Here is a 21,826-nt window from a genome sequence, read left to right as displayed (position 1 = left end):
GACTTCTCATTCAACAGAAATCTTGAAATACATGCCATGGGAGAAATCGGTATGTTGTCATCATAATGGAAAGGTAAACAAATAGTAAAGTTTTACAAGTCTTCTCAATTTACAGAGACGGGCATAAATGCGGGCCTTGATACCTGCATGATTCATTATTGTAGTTCTCTACTTCATGGTCTTCCTAAAGATAAGGCACAAAAACAATGACTGCAAAGCTAAGTTATTAATGGTTATGGCCATTTATTTACTTATCTGAGATTCCAATGGATAAACCCTTGGAATTTTGAGGTCTTGGCATTTTCATCATTTTAATAATTCAAATAAGAACAAACCCCATTTTTTTAAAAATGTATATAAAGTGTCCTAACTCTTTGATGTATTTTAGAAATGTTCATTTTATTTGATATCTTGACAAATGAAATGAACCTACATTCCACACAGATGTTTTTCCCTCTCGTATTTTCCCGTCATGTGAAAGGTCATTGAGTCCTAAATTAACACATTGTTGCACATCGTTTTTTATATAATTGACAAGAACACAGTTTATTATTTTTTTTATTTCGATAACAAAGTGTCCGGAAAGAAAACTCTCAAGTCTGCTTGTTTCCAGTCGGCTTGTTTTTGGTAACGCACCAGTCTCGCCCAACAACGAATTCAACGGTAAGATTAATGGGGTAGTTGTGTGATAAATCGTCTAAGCCTCCCTTTTAAATGTCTGTTTTTGCTTTAACGACATGTGCTTTCTTGGAAATATGGAGTTTATATAAAAAAAAAATGACATGACACTTTGTATCGTCTGTCGCGACTAGCCAGCTAATGTTAGCCACTTCATTTCCTGAATCAAGCGAACTTGATCTACCTCATAGATTGTCTCCGCATGTTTTGTATTAAAGAGAATGGACTTCCCTCCTTGTCTTTCTTTAAAAGCAGCACAGCAGAGCATCAATACGCAGTCATTCGTAGCTGTGGCATTGTGAGCTCACCAGTCCCCTCAGTGTTTAAAAAAACAAGTAACCCTCATCTTCTTTCTCTCCCCTGTGACTGATCTGTCTCCTCTTCAGGTCAGGATCATGGAGTTTGCAGAGTTAATAAAGACCCCCAGGGTGGACGGGGTGGTCTTACATCGGCCTTTTATGCCCACTGTGGAGGGGACCCTGTGTCTGACTGGTCACCACCTGATCCTGTCCTCCAGACAGGACAACACAGAGGAGCTGTGGCTGCTTCACTCAAACATTGACTCTATAGAGAAAAGGTAATCTTGTGCTTCAATGTAGATTTCCAAGCCAGTGTATATGAACTTTAATAACCTCATCAGCTAAACACAGGGGGGGGACACACCACATTAATCAACCATGGATCCCCTCTGAGCTATATTTCTTCTGGTAGCCTTAAGGATATTCAAGTGATCAACATGGGTGCTGTTTTACTATTTCATTGTTTTTAGGATGCTTGCATTTTTAAATGTATTTGTACAAATGATTGCATCTAAAATCTGAAGTGTATGGTTTCACTATATCAGCCTTTTTCATGGTAAAGTATGTTTTTTTTGTGTTTTTTTTAAGACAGCTCACCTGCTCTTGTTGTCACATTCCTGATGGTGGCATCATTGGATCATTCACAGTGTGATGGTTTGAAAATCTGGCCCCTTCAGACCAAAGCTTTAAATGTAGCATATTTACAGTTGATAGACTCAATCCTGGTTCTGGTATCACTTTGTAGATATTGATTATATAACGTGTCACTGATCATGAAAGAATCGTGGTTATGACTTTCTTATTATGACACAGTAACGCCAGAATCACAAATGCATTGGTATTAATAAAAATACAGTGTTTCCCCTACCATTATATTAGCCCCCCCCCCCGCCCCCCTTGAAGGTCAAGTAAAAAAAGGTCAAGTAAAAAAAAAAAAGTAAGAACAATTTTTATTTATTTATTTTAAGATTTATTTTTGGGCTTTTTGTGCCTTTATTGTAGGGATAGGATAGTGGATTGAGTCGGAAATCAGGGAAAGACGTCATTTAAGGATACCTTTCTGATAGAAAAGGACAGCTGTCATTAAAAGTAGCACATGAACACCAAGATTCCTTCAAGTGTTTGTGTCGGCGTGCCTAGGGGAAACACCGAAATCATAATCATCACCAGTAAGCTGACTTGCACACAGTCATTATAATGAGATTTTATTTAGGCTAATCAAAGAAACAGCAAAGGAGGTCAGTGCATTATTCAAATAGTCTGTTCTTCTGCTTTACCAATGGGGTGATGACAGTGTAAATGACTTATGACTTTAAATCACACAGGGCTGAGTTAATTATCTCTGACAGTTGTTGATTTATTGAACACTGCCCAACCCAACTGTATAAAAAAAAAAAAGGTGCTACAGGAGAATATAGAGTAAAGTAGAAATGTGTTATGAGGGTAACATTTGTCTTTAGGGTGCATCTCCTGTGGGAACCAGATAGAAGCATTTCACCGCCATATTTTTGGATCGTTCTCCTACTCTTGTCTTCAGTGTGAAGAGAGGATCTGAAACTGTTTGGCAGGAAGTTCGATTCTGACTGTGCTCTTGTTATTACAACAGAGTTTCCCGCAGGTTGGGAATCCACATTTTTGTGGTTGAGATGGGTGTGAAGCAGTTAAATGACTCTGAGAAGGCAACTGTTGCAACATAATGAAACCACACATGGTTCAAATCTGGGAAGACACAATGCGTGAACGCAATCTTTTCTCGCAAGCCCGTCCACTTGCTAATAAAGCTGAATACTAGACCATCTGTATTCGTTGTGAAAACCTTTTCCATATATTCCCTTTATATCTCATAGCTCCACAAGGGAACTTGGTCAGGCTCTGGGGCTTGTGGTTTTTGGCTGAATACAGAAAGCAACACAACATGAAGTGAACATGCTTGTCCTTACATTGATCTTTGACTTCTCTTTCCAGATTCGTTGGCTCTCTGGGAAGCATCATAGTGAAATGCAAAGACCTGAGGGTGATTCAGCTGGACATCCCAGGCATGGAGGAGTGCCTCAACATTGCCAGCTCTATTGAGGTCAAATCATTTTAAATATGTTTTTTTTTTTTTCAGTGTCAAAGAATCCTTCATGTATTGTACTAAAATATATATGAATATTTCCTTTCTAGGCTCTATCCACACTTGATTTAGTCTCCCTGATGTATCCTTTCTTCTACCGGCCCATGTTTGAAGTCATAGAAGATGGCTGGAACTTATTTCTTCCAGAGGATGTCTTTAAAGATTTGGAGTCCATGGTAAGGACACAGCTAATAAAAAAAAAAACGAAAAACTTGGACTTAACATTCTCTAAGCTGTCATGTGTGCTTCCTTTGTACCCTTCTTCTGAACTGTCTTTATCTCTTATTTTAGACAGACGAGTGGAGACTGAGTGACGTCAACAAAGACTTCAGCGTGTGTCCGTCATACCCCCCTCTAGTGGCCGTACCCAAAGATGTTGACGATGAAACGCTGAAGAAAGTCGCTACCTTCCGACATAGTGGCCGCTTTCCAGTCCTGAGCTACTACCACAAGAAGAATGGCATGGTGAGCACCTGGGAAATTAGGTTTTTTTTTTTTAAATAGTTGAGGAATAAAATTGTATTTGTGAAATAAAACTGTGTAATTGCTAGACACAGTGTGTAAATGTGGTTTTAGTTTGTTTTTTTTTGTATGGAAGTCTTATTTGAATCACTTTCACTTTCAGGTAATGATGCGAGCAGGGCAGCCTCTGACCGGCACAAACGGGCGACGGTGTAAGGAAGACGAGAAGCTCATAAACGCCACCCTGCGGCCAGGCAAACGTGGCTACATCATCGACACACGCACCATCAATGTCGCTCAGCAGGCCAAAGCTCGAGGCGGAGGATTTGAGACCGAGGCAAACTACCCACAGTGGAGGAGGATCCACAAGGCAATCGAGAGGTGAGGTCACTGAGAGCTTTTATGGCCTTTTCTCTTAAAATATGTATTTATGTTAATCCAAAACTTTTAGAAATGATGCACTTGAGTGCCTGAACATTTCTGTCACTTCAGGTCTAACATCCTACAGGAAAGCCTGATCAAGCTTGTAGAGGCGTGTAACGACCAGTCCCACAGTATGGACCGCTGGTTAAGCAAGCTGGAAGCTTCCAACTGGCAGACTCATGTCAAGGAGATCCTCACCACGGCCTGCCTGGCTGCCCAGTGCATCGACAGGTCGGGGAAACAATGCTTCATAATGTCTTTTTGTCTGCACATTGTCATTCTTTTATTTTTACACTGTTAAGTTGTCCGATGTTTGTGAAGCAGTTTGGTCAGTTCATGCTATTTTAAACGTACTATATCAATAAATGTGACGACTTTAAGAATAGTAGACAAGGTATTAACAAGCAAAGAAAGCCAAAACATCTGTGATTCTGCAGTATATAAAGCTGATTCTGTGATTTCTGAATTATAGCAGAGTCCTAGTTAACATTGTGAATGTAATCCTGTGTGTATGTTGCAGAGAGGGAGCCTCAGTGCTCGTTCATGGCACAGAGGGCACAGACTCCACCTTGCAGGTGACCTCTTTGGCACAGATCATCCTTGATCCTGCCTGCAGGACCATCAGAGGCTTCCAAGGCCTGGTGGAGAGAGAGTGGCTCCAGGTGAGCCTCTCTGACCTTTGAAGTACAGCAACAATGTACTCCAAAGTACTTACTGAGAGTGATCCTGCATATCTTGTTTTTTTTAAAGCTTAAAATTTCACACACATTAGTCAAAAGATTGTTATTTAGATGTTGGTCATACAAGGAAAAGAATGTGCATTAGCTGATGCTTAGTAAAGAAATAAACATCTTTTTTTTTTTGTATCCCAGGCGGGCCACCCGTTCCAGCAGCGCTGTGCCCAGTCTGCCTACTCCAACAGCAAGCCTCGACAAGAGGCGCCTAGCTTCCTGCTCTTCTTGGACTGTGTTTGGCAAATCCTTCGCCAGTTTCCTTGCTCCTTTGAGTTCAGTGAGAGCTTTCTGGTGCTTCTGTTCGAACACGCCTATGCTTCTCAGTTTGGCACCTTCTTGGGCAACAGCACAGCTGAGAGGTAATAAATACTGATTAACATCCTGTTTGATTTTGTGTTTTAATTTTCAAAATGATAAAATGAATAAAAACATATATAATATAATGTACTCAGACTTATTATGCATACCATACAACCTTTATAAAGCTACATCACAGTATTTAGGCCATTAGTGTGCCTGTTAGATATAGAGCCTTGTCCTTCACATTCTTATTCACCGCCCACTAAGCAGCTTTACTAAAACAGTTGTGGAAGAGGTGACTTCTCCAAAGTCAATCCTGAAGTTTCCCTTTAAGGAGATATTTCCAACACGACAAAGTCCAGCTTAGTTTCATTATACAGGTTACAAGCCTATTTTGACAACCTGTGAGAAACTACTGTTCTGATGGTTAACCCTTCATCATCTCACATTTCACAGAACCAAACTGTCTCTGCCTGAGAAGACCGTGTCCCTCTGGTCGTGGGTGAATCGGCCCCAAGAACTGGAGCGTTTAACCAACCCGCTCTTCGAGGCCAACAGTCTTGTGATCTGGCCCTCTGTGGCCCCTCAGAGTCTGCTGCTGTGGGAAGGTAAGAGGCGGACACAAAAAACATGCAGTGTCAGAAGCATTTACAAGTAAGTGACAAATAAAGTGTCTGTATCAGAGAGAGGATGATCAGTCTGTCAAACTTCTATCACTCTGCATTGAAAAATGAATCACAAAAAAAAACATTAGCTTCAGTTGTACTTGGTAGGGAGAAGACTAAATGGTTCTTGATATAAATTCTTAAAACCTTAACATAATTATCCCTCAATACCTCGGATGATAAGTAAGCAGGTGATGATATAGAACATGTGAAAATATACTCAGAGGTGTAAATAAAAACCCAGCAGCAACACATACAGTTAACTTTGAAGGTAGTTCTGACATTATTTTTAAGCTTGGGTCCTACTTTTTTCTTTTTTTAAGGGTCTAAATCACTAATAGAGTCTGATAGATCGCCTCAGCTTGCAGCTGCAAAACAGGCTGTGATGGCTTCATCCGAGTATGTCCAATTAACGAGCTTGGTTTCTCCGCTGGCAGGCTACGAGTGTTTGGTTTGGCAAAATATTTTCACAACTCTTGCTCATATTGCCACTGTCAATTTCCTGCAACACCCCAACAACAATTTCTTTAAACCGTGAGATTACACAATGAGACTCCTCCTGAAGTGAGATTTTGATCCTGGCTAAATAAGACGGAGCCTTAAAGATATTTATTATCTGTCGAGAAGTTACAGTCACAGTTGCCTGCAAGCATAACAGCAGCTATTGTGGCTTGTTTCATGGTTGCCTGCAGGCGTCAGGTTAGAAAATGTGAAGAAATTTCAGATTTCAGTGGTTTAAAAAAACCAGAGTGTCAGATATTTTTGTTTTTTTGAGAGATTATTGAAGTAGAGCTTTGGTTTGATAGGCTTGCACAGATGAGCAGAGAGTTGAGTAAATACATACTAAAAAGAGGTGCCTTAAAGTATTGCTCAAAGTCACAGTAAGATTAATATACTGTAACCTTTTGTCAACTCTGCATGAGATCTCATCATCAGAAGTATTTGAACATGTTACCTGTACATTGTTACATGCAAATCAGCAAAACAAGTGCCTTTAAATAAACATTTTAAGTGCTGCCAAAGAAGCCTGGGAGAAGTCTTGAAACTGTTCTTGATACAGAAAGATTCAGTGTGCCTAACCCAGCAGCACGTTAGTTTATGTGATTCTGAAGGCTTGCGTCATATTTGCAGTTGGTTGGACTGAAGACAGGCCCTGAAACCAGTCTGAGTAACTAAACTGGCTAAATCAGTTTCAAGCGAGGGTTGGGAAAAATGCTGTGATGGCCACAGGAATGCAGCCAATTATAGTTTGTTATATCATCTGCAATTATATTTTTGGCCCAGACAGACGATTCATGATGTTACCAGAAGGGGGCGCCATTGATTACACCATTTTTTTGACCTGATGAACTAAGTGACCCTGTAAGCCTAATACTCTAACCTATATGAATGCAGGTGTGCATACACATATTTAGTCAGGAGTTGGTAGCATTTACAGTGAACCCACTGCTGCCCTCTTTGCCAGGTCACCCTAGTGAAAGAGATCTTGATCTCAATGGGTTAATTACCTGGTTAAATAAAGGTTAAATAAAAAAATAGAACCCAGTTATCTTGATGTAGTGTCCACTTTTCCAAACGCATGACCTTTTGACAAAACATGACATCATAACGAAGTAAAACACATAAATACTAAATAACACAAATGATAAATCGTCAGTGTAAACAAAGCATAGTCTTTCCTCCCCCTAGCTCTAAAAAAAACAAAGCACAAGCAGCATGTTGCAGAACAGGATCCAACGCTGTGTTGCCATTGAGCTCATATGACTTGACACAGCACCTTTACATTTTCAGCATTCCTTCTTGGGCTACTTCAGGATGTGTTTGGCTGCTGTGTTGGTCTTATTATAGGCTGCACAGAGGGTTCTGTATCTTCACTGAAACTCGAACCCTGGTGTGTGACGGTGACTGGGATAGTTAACTGTTAGTTAGCAGTTAGCAGTGAATGCTAACCAAAGTCCTGGGGCTCTCTTTATTCTTGTCTTGCGAGCAAAGGTCTCTTTTTATTAATTAACAAATTGAAAGCTAGAGTTCCAACACAGAAAATGTAGTAAAATGACAAAATGAACGAGAATGTTACAAACGTGATCAGCTTAATTCAGTTGTCACATTTTCCTCCAGGTTACATTAAAGTTAACTTTGTGTTTTAAAATCTGTGTGGGTGAAGTGAATGAATTCTGCACTTTCAGCTTTGAGCTGATGTCAATATAAAACATAGGTTCATTGTTGTAAATGTGTGAATCAAAAATGACCATGAATTGATTTAAAGCCACAATATCTTCTACTGGATGTTTAAGGTCCAACATATCGTGAATCCTGGGAATCGAGATGACTTAGTTAACAGTACATTAAATAGTCAGGCTGAGTTGCTTTGGCAAAATGATGTCTCAGTAATTGTTTAAAAAAAAAAAAAAGACAAGAAAGCTGTTAATTTCGGTAATTATGGGTTGAGGGACTTAACCCACAATTACAATAGTAAAAACCTGTGTGTGTGTGTGGGGGTGGGGGTTTGAACTTGCAGAGTGTCGAATCAGCTCAAAGCATTCAGATGCCACATTAAGTATCTTCAGCTCGATGTTAAACGTCCAACACAAAGTGAGTCCTGGGAATTGAAACAAATATGTTAAGTGAAAAACTACAATGAAATTCATTTCTCAGAAATTGTTTAAGTAATAAAAATAAATGTTTATAACAATAATTGTGGGTTGAGAGACTCGTTAAAAAGTCCCGGGAGGGTGTGGGGGGTGTGTGTGTGTGTGGGGAGGGGGGATTGTCTGTGCTTGAACTTGCAGAGTGTCGAATCAGCTCAAAGCATTCAGATGCCATACATAATGAAAAGTTGGGGGATGGGTCTAGACAAATGAGGGGGTCATTAGGTTCAACGGGTCCGTCCTATGTGAGGCGGGGGGGGGGCCCCCGTCCTGCCTTTGGCCTCAGAGCCCCTCCCCCTTCCTGTTTGAACGTATGTGAACAATCGGAGCACGTGAAAAGCAGCAGACCTCCCGCTTACGCAACCTTTTCAAAGAGTGACGCAGACTCCCTTGAACCCCATGGAGGTCCAGATCTACCAGTTGTTGATGTTTACACTAACTCTGACTTATGTGTGAATCATATCTTTATAGAACAGCAACAACATGCTCCCAAAGTTTTGACTATAGCATGTGACAATAGTTGCTGAGTCATTTGGAATGAAGTACGGCAAGTTTTGTCATAAAATGCACAAAAATTCCAATATGAATTGTATGAAGTGAAATAAATGTTCTAATTACCGTTTATAAACATGATACAATTCTTTTCTTAAATTCAATAAAACATCTTGACAAAATAATCATGATCCTAATAATGAGCTAAACCCTTGAGTTGTATCCATATTGATTGCCCACACTTCCTTGTTGTTGCACACTCGCTCACATATTGGCTGAAAGGTCGTCTCCTTTTGTGTCATTTAAGACGTGTTTCATCCCAGATATGCATCACAGCTTTGTGGTCACACTTGTATTACAAGTAGGACAGTCTCGCACGTCTCTCTGTTAAAGTCCACCACCCACGTAGAGATTCATAGAGTGGGAAGGGAAGGTTTCACTGTCAGTGCAAACAATCAGCGCTCTCTTCAGATCTGTCAAACCTCACTGACTGCACATTCAGACTCGTTCACTTTTTATGTGCAATTTTCACACTCGCACTCGTTGCTGCTGCTCGCTCATAGCTGCCACACTTGCATTGCAAATTCATTGTCGAGAGCTCTTTGTTGCAGCATCAAGCTGCACTAGTACATGTGTCCATCCATGGTTACTACACCCTGAGGTATAATTACCAAATATACCCCTAAAAGCAATATCCTTCTCATCAGCCTTTGCTGAAATGATGCATCAAGTACCATGAGGAAATTATGTTATACCAACATGCCAATGATAAGGCTGACCATGATTAACATTGTTCATACTGTATCACCATTTTGCATTGGGATTGCACTGAGCTGCTAGCAGAGCTTAGGACTCTTAAATAAGAAGACAATAATAGGACAATAAAAGAACGTGATTTGTTTTGTACCGTAATTCATTTATTACTTTCAATTGTCTTTCCCCTTGATTACAGGCGTGTTCCTTCGCTGGAACCGGTCGTCCAGGTGTTTCGATGAGGCCTACGATGAAATGGTTCATATAATTGAATACAACAAGGAACTTCAGAACAAAGTAAACAGCCTGCGCAGGCAGCTGGCTGAGCTCGAAACTGAAGATCCTCTGCTACAGACGCCATAGACGGAGAAAGAGAGCGAGGAAGCTGTGAGAGGAAACAGGCGGGAAGATCCAGGTAGAAAGTGTGACATTACACAGAAATACACATAAAGATCAATGTCAAGCTGATTTGAGGCTTTGCTTCAGTTTAAAATTTTCTTTAAAAAAAAAAAAAGGGTGAAATTTTGATTTCCTGCACTGACAAAAAAATTAAATTGAACAACCATAAGCCCAGTATAACTTAAAAATCCGTCATGCAGTTATCTTTCCTATATCTTATACGCATACACATGGTACAACAGTTTACAAAAAGTTGTTAGTTGCATCCCTACTCTAATGTCTTCATTTTACAGTATTACGCCTCATCTCGTATCACACTGATGGACTCATTTACATCACAGATGTCTCAAAAGTCAGTTTCCTCCAAATGAATTTGTATAGATTACCATAAATGTTGGAGCATTGATCTTGTTTAGGAAAGAAAACTGCTACTTTGAATGTTAATTCACTGCATGGTACCACACTTTTTCCTCATACATCCTATATATATATAGATATTCCACGGAAGCACTGCAGAGTAACTATGGCAACATATAGGGTGCTATTAGAAAGTGTGTGACTTTGCTGCACGTTGAGATGACATAATCAGCGTAGGTAGGGTCAGCGCCTACTCTTCTGTAGAATGAGATGGGCTGATGGTTTAATAAGGATCTTACCAAAATATCCGGATTCTTGTGTTTATCAGATTCTAACTTGACATTCCAGTGTGTGATGTAGCCAGGGCCATGAAGCAAGATTTGTATAACACAACATTATATAAAGATTCAATGTGCCGGCCTGATAATCTCTGGTTAGTACAATGTCACTATGTGAAATAGTGAAGAACAGTTATTTTGTTAGTCATTAAAAAAAAATGCATATCTGCTGTTTTTGAAGTTAAAGATCCAAATCTATTGCACTTTGTTATTACGGCATTATCAATATCAGAAATGTACAAATGGAATTGTCATTCTTGTACTTTAATTTTTCTTGTTCATAGTCACCAGCTGCTGCAGGTTAAGACAAAAAAATGTACATATGTCTCACTGACTGATACTCAGACTAAGTTAGTTCAATGACACAGACAGTGTGTCATGGGAACATTTACATCAATGTCAATGTTTTGCACCCAAAGGTCATGTTTTCCTCAAAGAAACACAAAAAAATATTTGACGTTTCTTTAATAAATCACCTACATTTTCTCTGCATACTGATGGCACAGGTCATCTTCCATGCTGTCTGTAACTAGTAGCTCTCACAAGCATCTTATACTCTTGAGAAAGCACTTTAAATATATAAATATATATATAAATGGAAAGTTGAGGGCAAAATTAAATGCAGTGTTAATCCTTTGATAATTGTTTGTTTTTGCCTGTAAAGCTGCGTTTTCTCTGCTTGTTACCATGTACTCTTAAACACTTGATCTGCTTCAGAATGATGTCATAATCACACTAAAATGAAATGACTTCAGCCACTACATAAAAAATTTCTTAAAGAGATAGTTGCTAACAGCTCTATATTATACATTTGTTTCCTTTTGCCAAAAGGACATATTGCCTACTGTTATTTGTGTGCATGAATGACACAGTTAGTTGAGTCAGTGTAAAGATGTGAGTTGCAGTTGTACTAATTTCCTGTATCTGCATAATCCATTAGATTATCCTTATATAATCACTGCTTTGTCAAAGTCAATTAAAGCCTGAAAGAGTGTCAGCACTGTAGGCATATAATGCGTTTGTCTGTTGTTGTGTTATGAGCTTTATGCAGTGCCTTACTGCATATAAAATGAACAGTTCTATTGTCACTTCAGATGCCTGTAAAGTTATATCATTGTTGTTGTTTTTTAAGATTTCAAGCCATTAAAGATTATAGCACAAAATATATATATTAATTTTTTGGAAATCATTCTTCTCGCATATAAATGTTCCTCTGAATGAATGGCCCATTTTTCCCCCCATCATATTATTCCATGAACTTAAAAAAAAAAAAAAAAAAAAAAACAGCATTTGATTGACTTGTGTACATGTAGTCAATATTTCCAAATGAAAATCAATCCGATAACTTTGCCATATGAAACAGACCGTTTTAGTGTCTTACAGCTCATTGTTTTAGTTGTACATTTTTGGAACTCAAATTTTACTGTTAGGTTTTTTAAGTTTCTCCATAACAATAAAATATACTAATGTGATTAACTTCCCTGATGTGGCCAACAATTAATAATCCCGCTTTAAACATATCAGGATTGGTTATTTTTCATTACAACAATACATTCTTAAAGGGGTTTCACATAAAATGCCAATTTAAAGTCTCCATTTATTTTCCCAGCTCTAGTGACATCAATCACTGCCCGTGACAGAGGTCCATGTTTCCATTACAATGGCAGGTGACTTTGTATTCCTCCCATACACTACCCCATATGGCTCGTCCAAGGGTTAATAAAGAGCGACCTCATGAGACATGTTACTCGTGGCTGTGACGAAAGGATCATCTGCTAAGGCGATCGGGGCATCACGCCATGGATCAGATGTTTCTTGGAGGCATGTTGGCAGCCAGTCTTTTCAGTGCTACTACAGTGTCCATAATAATGTGGCCTTGGATCTGTCACAATCCTGACTGCGTACGTGGGAGACTTGATTGACACAACCCTCCTGGAACAATGGAGGACTGCATGTGCCTTCAGTCAGGTGTCTAGTGTAAATAAGGTTTTCTCCTTATTAACTAACCCTCATTTGAATCCAGTCTGTGATATTTGGGAATGTATGTAATCAGTGTTTCCTGAAAGGTATCCTGGTTTTGTTTCTGGCAGAACTGTGTCAGTTTACATATTAACTTGTTTTTGAGCAGGTCATTTCCTCACCCATGTTGACAGGCGGGGGGGTGTGCATCGGTCCTCCACTCACATTTCAGCACGGATCTTTTACACACCCTTCAACCGCTTTGGCCTTCCCTCATTTTACTACAAACAAAGCTCAAAGTCAAACAGAGGCTGCTTATATACTCACATCAAACCTCTCCCTTGATAAACATGAGACATCTGTGACTTTTAACACCACTGCTTACTGGCATGTCACAAAAACCAGAAGTGCAAACAGTGATTTGGTTTAAAGTGCCTTCTCAAACAAAACCTAGCTGAACATCAAACTTGTTTGATTACAGAGGTTTGTTATACAGAAGCTATGTTTAAATTACTCACTGACTTTTATCACTTTGTGTAGACCTTTTATATCAACAGTTTAGACACGTGAGCTTATTTTGGCCTACTTGACTCAAGCTCAGACTGTGCTGCCAAATAATCAAACCCCAGTCAACTTAAGTTACCTGATTTAACAAAAACACATGTATGCTTTTTATTGAAATATGTTGGAAATAATACAAAAGTCCTCTAGAATATTTCCAGAGTTAAAATTATTTCCTCGGCATAAACATCCCAGCTTGAATGATGAGTTGGAACAAGGTAATGCAAGGTATTCATTGTATTACAGTGTTAGACTGTGTTGCACAAGATAAATACAAGGTATGATTTCAATTATTTGTTCCTCTAGATGAATAGATAAATAGATAGATAGATAGAGAGATAGATACAACCAGTTTAGGGAACATAAAGTTGGGTGTCATCTGCATAACAATGAACAATGGTTTGGCTAGATAGACTGATCAAGTCAAATAAAATGTGTGAAATATTTGGTTATTTATACTTTGAGTTTTAATAAAAGTTTGAAATTGCTCTATGCTTAAAGGAGGGGTTGGTAATTTTGGAAAACTAGCATGATTTTGAAAGTAGTATTCCCTGGGTGCTCTGTGAACACCTATCCCCTCACTTACATGTATGAGCACTGTTACTCCAGAAGCAGACCTCAGCTCATCTCTAGAATTGTGAAGAAACTACGTCGTCCTGTCTCATTCAGCGGTAAGTAAACATGTATACATGTAAAAAAAAAAAAAAAAAATTGACAAATTACTACTCACAATGGCCAACAACAAACTCACAGTATAAACTCTGTCATCGGTGACGCCCTTAGAGTATGGGCTAGTGCACGCAAGGGTTAGAGAACAAGCAGGGAGACTGGGAGGCATGATTGGTTCATCTGATTGGTACCTTGTGGCAGACATTGGTCCAAGTATTTACAGGCTTATAACTGCTACAGATGACAGATTTTCTTTTTTCAGAACACGAGTTATTCATTTCTGTCAGGACCTAAAGACAATTTCAGCCAAAATCTTAAAGAGTGTATCTGGAGAAAACGTCCAACCCTGTCTTTAACAGGGATCCATTGAAGCATTGCAATAATTGGAGCAATATAGTCTTGTCCCTTAGAAAGAGTTTTGAACAGGCCGATGACAATAGATGGACTTCTTGATGAACCCATGGTGAGAGGAAAAGATAAATGACTTTTTGTTTTATAAGTGTGATTATAGTCAGAAGTTTTTTTTTTGTTTGCAATAGTCTTCAGTTGGAGAAAGCATTATAATACTTCCTCTGTGATTTGTATGTAAAAGTAATGCTTAAAATCAAAGATACATATTTTAAAGTTTTGAAAATAAATGTTGAAGTAAGCTATACAAAATATACTTTAATGATATTTAAGTACTGTATAATGTGTACATTATTTGTCAATGTATTGATTATATGAGAGAAGGTAAATGTTGTTTAAATCATTTTATTGTTTAAAAAAAACGTCCAGATCATCTGTTGTGATTTTCTCTAATGAGTCTTTGGTAAAAGTCAACTTTATATCATCAGCATGTATAATATGATACACTGTGCTTTAGTGCAGGTCTGTTTATTTTTGCTGTGATACCATGTCTCCACTTTAGTCTTGGCCACATCATCTAAAGACTAAATCACTGACATGGTATACACCCAATTTGAATCACTGCGGGCACATGTCACCAGGGATGTGCATGTGTAGAGAGTCAGTTTATGGACATGACACGTTGAATTGAGATTTGATCGGCAGTGAGAGTGAATGGATACCGGCCTCTCTGCCGGGTGTAGATGACGATGCAAATTGGGCGTGGCCTGCGAGGGAGGACCGCACCTCCGAGGGTCAGCCAATCAGAGAGAAACCCGGCTTCCCCCCTAAAGCCAGATGGCCGCAGATATATAGCTTGAGGAGGCAGCTGATGCAACACTAGACGAAGATAACAAGAGCATCAAGTCAAAGCTGAAGGCTACAGGACCAGCTCAGAGGACGAAGATTCATCATATTTCCGTAAAACAGACTCAGACAGGAGTTTCTGCTTCTTTTATTCCTGTAGATACCTCGGTGAGTAGACTACTTCCTTTTAGTTTCCTGTTCCTGTTAGAATGTCAAATGTGTTTTAGATGATCTAGTCTATATAATCGTGTATTTAGTGTATAACGAACACTTGGTGCTTTTTCAAATTGCACCACTTTTATTGAATTCGAATGAACTTCTTTAGAAATTATTTATGTGAATGTGCTCCTTTGAAACCGTTTAAGGCCTGTCTTTCTACAATTCACTTAGCAGACGCTTTTATCCTTCAAGTTGGGACCCTTTCTTTTTGTTCCCAAAGCACAGTCCCCTTTTATGAATTAAATCAGTCCGCCAGTGCGGCTGTTACGTATTGATATTGGGCTGTGCGCCAATATAGCCTACAACCTCGCTCCAGCTCACTGGCCTGGTTTCATTTGTCTGGTTGGCTGACTGTGTCTCAAAGAACCCCCCCCCCCCTCCCCCCATAATGCTTTATCTAAACAGTGTGTCGGTTATTCTGAAAATGTGTCGAACTCCTGCTCCTTGGCAGTCTGTTGTGTGAGGGAAAAGCTGCCACGTTGAAAGGAGATCAGCGACACTTGCATTGGCGACGCTTCTCAAAAGATTCTCTCCATGACGCGCGCTGCATCGGGTCCGAAAGGGAAGGTGGGGACTGTTCCCCTGTTACACAACCTGCACATCCGTGCTGGCACAACAGTAGCAGTGGATGGCACGTGTTTTGAGGGGTGGTGGGAGGGGGGGGGCAAAAGGTCAGCAAGATGATGCCAGAGCGCACTGACCTTTTTGCGCAAAATAGTGAGCATTAATAACTTGCATATCTACCTTACAACGATCGGTTTTCACAGTGTGTTCAGCTGTTTTTTTTTTTTACCGTTAACAGTTAATCTAAAATTGCGCTCCAGACAAAATATTAATAAAGTGATTTATGAAAAAAAAAAAAAGTAATTACAGATCATAACAGGGTGATAGTCGCCCTTGATCTTGGCACTGTTGCTGTACGCCCTCTCTCCCTGATTGGCTCTCAGAGTGGGCTGAGGAGTATAAATACACTCAAGTTACTCTCCTCCTTCCTCTTTTGGGAAGCTCGCTACACTCTCGGTAAGTACATCTACCTCTAAAAAAGATGCGTTGTGCAAAAAGTCAGAACGGCTCAGCGATGAAGCAATAAAGAGACGCGCATACAGGTCCGCCTTGCATTAGATTAAACTCGCTCAGTTCTTAAATGTCTTTAAAAAAAAAAAAAAAAAAAAAGATGGAACACGTGAGCCTGCTCCTTTCACTGTGCTGACTGTAGGGGGGCTGCTTTAGAAAATGAAATGCATGTTCCAAGACACTCTCGCATTCATTTTCCCATTTAGTTTGATGTAAGTTTACTCGATGAACTCGGTGGACTGTTTGCGTTGCTATGCGCTCTACCTCTCCGCTGCGCCTCTTTGGAACAATAGTCTATCATTTGTATTTGAGTGTAGCGGACACTCTCCGCTGCTGGGATAGTCTCCCCCCATCTCAAGCAATGTTCATTGTTTGTAACGTCTTCATGCAGATCTAATTGTATGAGCTTGAATCAAAAGCAACCCCCCTCAGTGCCAATTTAGTTTAGTCCTCTTTCTGTCCTTGGGAGCCCAAACCTCTTGACATAAAACTTCATGCCAGACAAACAATCTGAAGGCCACTAGATGGTGGCAGTCGAAGACATTCAAATACTGTAAACTAATTATTGGGTTAAGTTTATTACACTGGAGAGATTCCTAAAATAAGTAGGTCTTTTTTTTCTGCTGTTAAAGGAAAAAAAGAAAGAATACTTTTGATGCATGTAGAAGTATGATTGACACATTTGTCTTTTTTCAGGTACCAACATGCCTGTCATCAGAACCCTCAGCAAGGTGGCCCAGCAGGCCCTGTTCAGCACCCCGGGGTGTGGCTGCCAGCCCCTTACGGTGGCTGTGCGCAACATCAGCTTCTCCCCTCGTCAGGTGACGTCTGACGCCAGCTTCCACTCTGTGTCCTTCTCTGAAACAGACCACCCCAAGGTCCTCATCACAGGTATGCAGCATCTCATTTAGTTTTTTTTTTTTCAACAATAACCCCGCTGTGTTTTTATCATACATGGGAATTGTAGTGGAAGAAATCAGAGCAGCATGACAGTTAACAACAGAGTGTAGGCGGTCAATGCTATGACCTTTTTTTTTTCTTATGGCCCACTCTCCTCCTTAGTTACTTCAGTCGCCATAGAAACCAGCTCTGATGATTACTATGCCTTGCTGATTCAATGTCGGAGCACCCTCTGACATCTTGTGTTTCTGTCCATGTCATTTAGGTGGACTTGGTCAACTCGGAGTTGGACTTGCCAAAATGTTGAGGTAAGATTTTGATTTTTGATTTTTTTCTCTAATATTTTACATAAAAATGTTAGGAATGTTTGTGATGCATTTTGTAGTTGTCTAACGCTGACTTCTTGCTCCACAGGAAGAGGTTTGGAAAGAACAACGTCATCCTGTCTGACATCAGAAAACCTCCAAGCAATGTTTTCCACAGTGGTGAGTCAACTTGTAACCTCATTTGTCAGAATCACATCAGATACAGGCCTGAACAAGAAAGCTTTTCACAGTGGTTGAATTGTCTTAACTTCTGTGAATGGAGCTCCTCATATTCTTCTGGTCTGGCGTATTATTCAATAAATATAGTAAAATTAACTGCCATATGAATTAAGTGGCTTGTGTCCGTGTAGTGTGTGTGTGCAAGCGCGAATCAGCTGTCAGGAAAGAAAACGTAACATACCTGCCGCTCACAAGTTAACGTTAGCCCCTCCCCTCTTAATCCGCTCAGTGTTTCAGTCAGTCCTTATGTATAAAATAATTAGCAAATGCATAATAAAGCAAACCGGTTGATTGACGCTGCTCTTGTCTGGTGACCCTGCTAGCTGTGCAAGTACACCAGCAGTGCTTTGATTGTAACATTCTTAGTTATGTTTATGTAAAGATGAATTTAAATCTTAACTAACACTTTTGTAGGCTTTTAATGGAGGCGTGTCTGATAACATTAGTCAATAGATAGACTTAGTCCCAACAAGAAACACTAAGCTCATTTAATCTACAGGAAACAAAATATCATCTAGACAGGATTTTGACTCATCAAAAAGTTGATTGTGTTATAAGTGTAGCAATGATTCAAAACCTCACCTCTTTTTTTTCAAAAGAAAATGTTCTACTGGCAGAGCAGGTTGGTATGTGAAATGTACCAACTTTATAACCAAATACAGTCAGTTCAGGTCATTTAGATGCATTTAATATTTATGTTTCAGAGGGAGTTGTATTTTTATGTTTAAAAAAGACTTTATAAATGACTCCGAATCATGTTTGACAAATGGGGACTTTAAACCTTTAAATTAAAGGTCTAATAAGAAAAATAACCGATGGAATAGTAAATAAACACAAACTAAGAGTTGGCTAATTGCTGTTTCCTCCAAGAGAGGGAAGGGCAAAGAATCACTTTTCTTTTCTTTTTTTAACTTAACACAATGGTTAATTAATAAAATCTTCCCTTTTACCTACTTTCAGGCCCATTCATCTACTCGGACATCCTGGACTACAAGAACCTGCGGGAAATTGTTGTGAACAACCGCATCACTTGGCTGGTTCACTACAGCGCCCTCCTCAGTGCTGTTGGAGAGGCGAACGTTTCCCTCGCTCGCTCTGTTAACATCACCGGTAAGGAAAAGTGTGACTTCTTAGTAACTTTGTAGAGTGAGGTGTTGGAATCATTACAGCAAGAATAATTTGGCCATCCTAATGGTGTTGGTTTTTGGTCTGTTTCTTAGGGCTTCACAACATCTTGGACATCGCAGCTGAGCACGGCCTGCGCCTCTTTGTCCCGAGCACCATTGGCGCCTTCGGGCCAACTTCTCCTCGTAACCCTACACCAGATCTGTGCGTGCAGAGACCTCGCACCATCTATGGTGTCTCCAAAGTCCACGCTGAGCTCATGGGAGAGGTAAGCTTACGGAATTGTTTCTTTCTTATCATTCCAAAACACACAAAAAAAACATAACAAGCCACTGGATTTTTAGACCTACTCCACTAAATTATTCCTTTTTTTTTTTTTTTTTTTAAGTTGTATAAATTGAAAAACGTAACTTTCTCCGCAGTACTACCACCACCGTTACGGCCTGGACTTCCGCTGCCTGCGCTACCCAGGAATCATCTCTGCAGACTCAATGCCCGGAGGTGGAACGACAGGTGAGAATTCAAACTGTATACACTCCTTCAATTTGAATGAAGGACAGTTCCTGCATTGCTGCTGTAATGTCACAAGTTGTTATGTAAGTGACTTATACAACAGGGTTGTCATGACCTTTTTTATTTTTAGTCCAACTGATATCTTAATGTGACATCTCCATACTTAAACATATCTGAACAGCTCCCAACACCCTAAAGCTGTCTTTAGTTTTATACCTGTCTCATTTACTCATTTGGTTAACTCAACAAGTTTTAACTCAAAGTCCCGCCTTTACAATGTTGTCATTCCTGTCTCCCACCAGACTATGCAGTCCAGATTTTCCACGATGCCATTAAGAGCGGCAAGTTTGAATGCAACCTGAGACCAGACACACGGCTGCCGATGATGTACATCGACGACTGTGTGCGCGCAACGCTGGAGGTGATGGAGGCGCCGGCGGACACACTGAGCATGAGGACCTACAACATCAATGCCATGAGCTTCACCCCAGAGGAGCTGGCCCAGGAGCTACAGAAACAGATGCCTGAGCTGGAGGTTACTTATGACGTCGACCACGTACGACAGGCTATCGGTACGTAAAATTGATTTGTTAGAGCCACAGTTTTTGACCCTTACTTGTGTTTTATTTATTCACACACAAATGCACTTTGGACAAAGGCGTCTGCTAAATGAAATAGTCGAATTTTTCCATACAGGACAAATGCACACACGTTTAAGTTTAAGATTCTCTTAATGTCTTAATTTAAGGCCTAATTTGTAACACGATAAACTACATATTAACAGGATTACATGTAGACAGCAAAGTCTACAACCACTTTCTATTTAAAGTAACCATATCGGTTTTAAGTGGCTGACATTAGCCACCATAATCTACATACCAGACCAAGTAGGGCTGCAACAGGAAGACCCCTGAGAGTATTAAATGTAGCATGGATGCTTTGTATTTCTTCTCAATTTTAATGATTTGCAAAGGAGAAGTGTTCTTTTTTTCTTAACCAAAAAGTTGCATATCTGGCTTTAATTTAAAGAGCCTATTAGAAAACACAGATTTTGGCAGTTAAATAATTTATTGACATTCTCGGGAGAAAACCCGTGATCACAATCTGATGTAAGCTGTAAATCAAAGGCAAATAGTTTTATTCTTTAAATTAAAGGTTGTCTCTGTTTCTGTTTATTTCAAGCTGACACTTGGCCAATGGACTTCGATGACTCTAACGCACGGAACGACTGGGGCTGGAAACACGACTACGACCTGCCAGAGCTCGTCCAGACAATGCTCAATTATTTTGGTGTAGAATCGCTCATGGCGCGTGCTAACTGAGGCTGCACAGAATCAGTATTGTTTGCTGAGCATTCTTTGTACATAGTGTAAAGACTGACCAAAGAGAATAGAGAAACATGGCCTGTACATAGTCGTTCTCTCACTTCTCTGTAAACTCAGAAGGGCTCTGCTTGCCTGGCACAAGGCGTCCGTGTCTCCAGAATGTAAAGATTGGTGCGGGCCTGACAATCCTCCACACACCTGTCTTATCTACCCCTGCTTTTTCCCCTTTTTTTTTCTCATTGGAGATGTGGTGAAGAGTTCAGTAAAGGTTGTCAGCCGTATCGGGGATAACATGGTTGGTGGAAAAGATGACTTGCATGCGCAAAATGTTGCAAATTTTTCTTAGCAAAATGACTTCAACAAACGAAGAATGTTGCATTGTGAACTTTTCACCCATTATTACGTTGGAAATCTTTCAGGTTTTCATTTTCTGTAATAAAAATCTCCAAGGATTTTTAGAATGCAGGTATTTGGGGCTGAAAGCCTCCAGGGGGTAAACAAAAAAAAATCAAGTTTCTTTGGCTAGAGGAGTGTACGAATACACAAGTTGTGTTGATGCACTGTAGACGCATTCTATCTTCAAATGAGCCTTATCACCTGCAGGGGCGATTTCTGATACAGTGCATCTGTATTAGGAGCAGTGCGGAGCGATAATTCATGAGAATTGTTCTTCTGTTTATTCCACGTTGTGTTATTTATTCTGTCTGTCCGTGTTAAACATATGGGAGCATTAAGTTAGAGCATTTCTTAACAAACTTTATTTCTAAGTGTTCCTGTCCACTTTTATTTTTTTATGTTTTGGGAATTTTTTTGACATAAAAGGGAAATGTGACACTGTATCCCACACATTCTGTATTTCAATATTTAGCAAAAGCTATGCTGGAACTAGTTTCTATACAAAAGTCTTGGCAGGATCTGTCTATTCTTTCTACCAATCATCAAGCTTTGGCAATAAAAGCATTTTCCTAATACCCCCGTTTGTGTTGTCATTTGATACTTTACCCAGCTGAAGAGATACTTTTATCCAAACAAAGTTACGTCTGTTCTTGCTGTCAGGGTGATGGAGAAATGCCATGGC

At 39.8% G+C, this 21,826-nt stretch overlaps 2 protein-coding genes across 3 annotated transcripts; both read left to right on the top strand.

The window, feature by feature from the left end:
- Positions 1-591: 591 nt before the first annotated feature.
- On the top strand, positions 592-11,831 carry mtmr9 (myotubularin related protein 9). Its single transcript, XM_020638871.3, has 11 exons — positions 592-663; positions 1,065-1,255; positions 2,943-3,051; positions 3,144-3,269; positions 3,385-3,558; positions 3,719-3,936; positions 4,048-4,209; positions 4,499-4,640; positions 4,851-5,071; positions 5,469-5,620; positions 9,770-11,831. The coding sequence occupies exons 2-11, from the start codon at positions 1,074-1,076 to the stop codon at positions 9,931-9,933; spliced, it is 1,650 nt and encodes a 549-aa protein (XP_020494527.1). The 5' UTR covers positions 592-663; positions 1,065-1,073; the 3' UTR covers positions 9,934-11,831.
- Positions 11,832-15,059: 3,228 nt separating this feature from the next.
- tdh (L-threonine dehydrogenase) lies at positions 15,060-21,719 on the top strand. Of its 2 annotated transcripts, none has more exons than XM_020638909.3 (9): positions 15,060-15,215; positions 17,037-17,231; positions 17,506-17,548; positions 17,655-17,725; positions 18,746-18,895; positions 19,006-19,178; positions 19,333-19,423; positions 19,726-19,995; positions 20,606-21,719. In XM_020638909.3, the coding sequence occupies exons 2-9, from the start codon at positions 17,045-17,047 to the stop codon at positions 20,743-20,745; spliced, it is 1,125 nt and encodes a 374-aa protein (XP_020494565.1). In that variant the 5' UTR covers positions 15,060-15,215; positions 17,037-17,044; the 3' UTR covers positions 20,746-21,719. The 2 variants fall into 2 exon arrangements, with proteins under 2 accessions (XP_020494565.1, XP_020494564.1); XM_020638908.2 differs by lacking the exon at positions 15,060-15,215 and adding an exon at positions 16,144-16,286.
- Positions 21,720-21,826: the final 107 nt, after the last annotated feature.

Source organism: Labrus bergylta, chromosome 15 (assembly GCF_963930695.1).
Source record: "Labrus bergylta chromosome 15, fLabBer1.1, whole genome shotgun sequence".
Taxonomy (NCBI): domain Eukaryota; kingdom Metazoa; phylum Chordata; class Actinopteri; order Labriformes; family Labridae; genus Labrus; species Labrus bergylta.
This window is presented reverse-complemented; position numbering and strand designations above follow the sequence as displayed.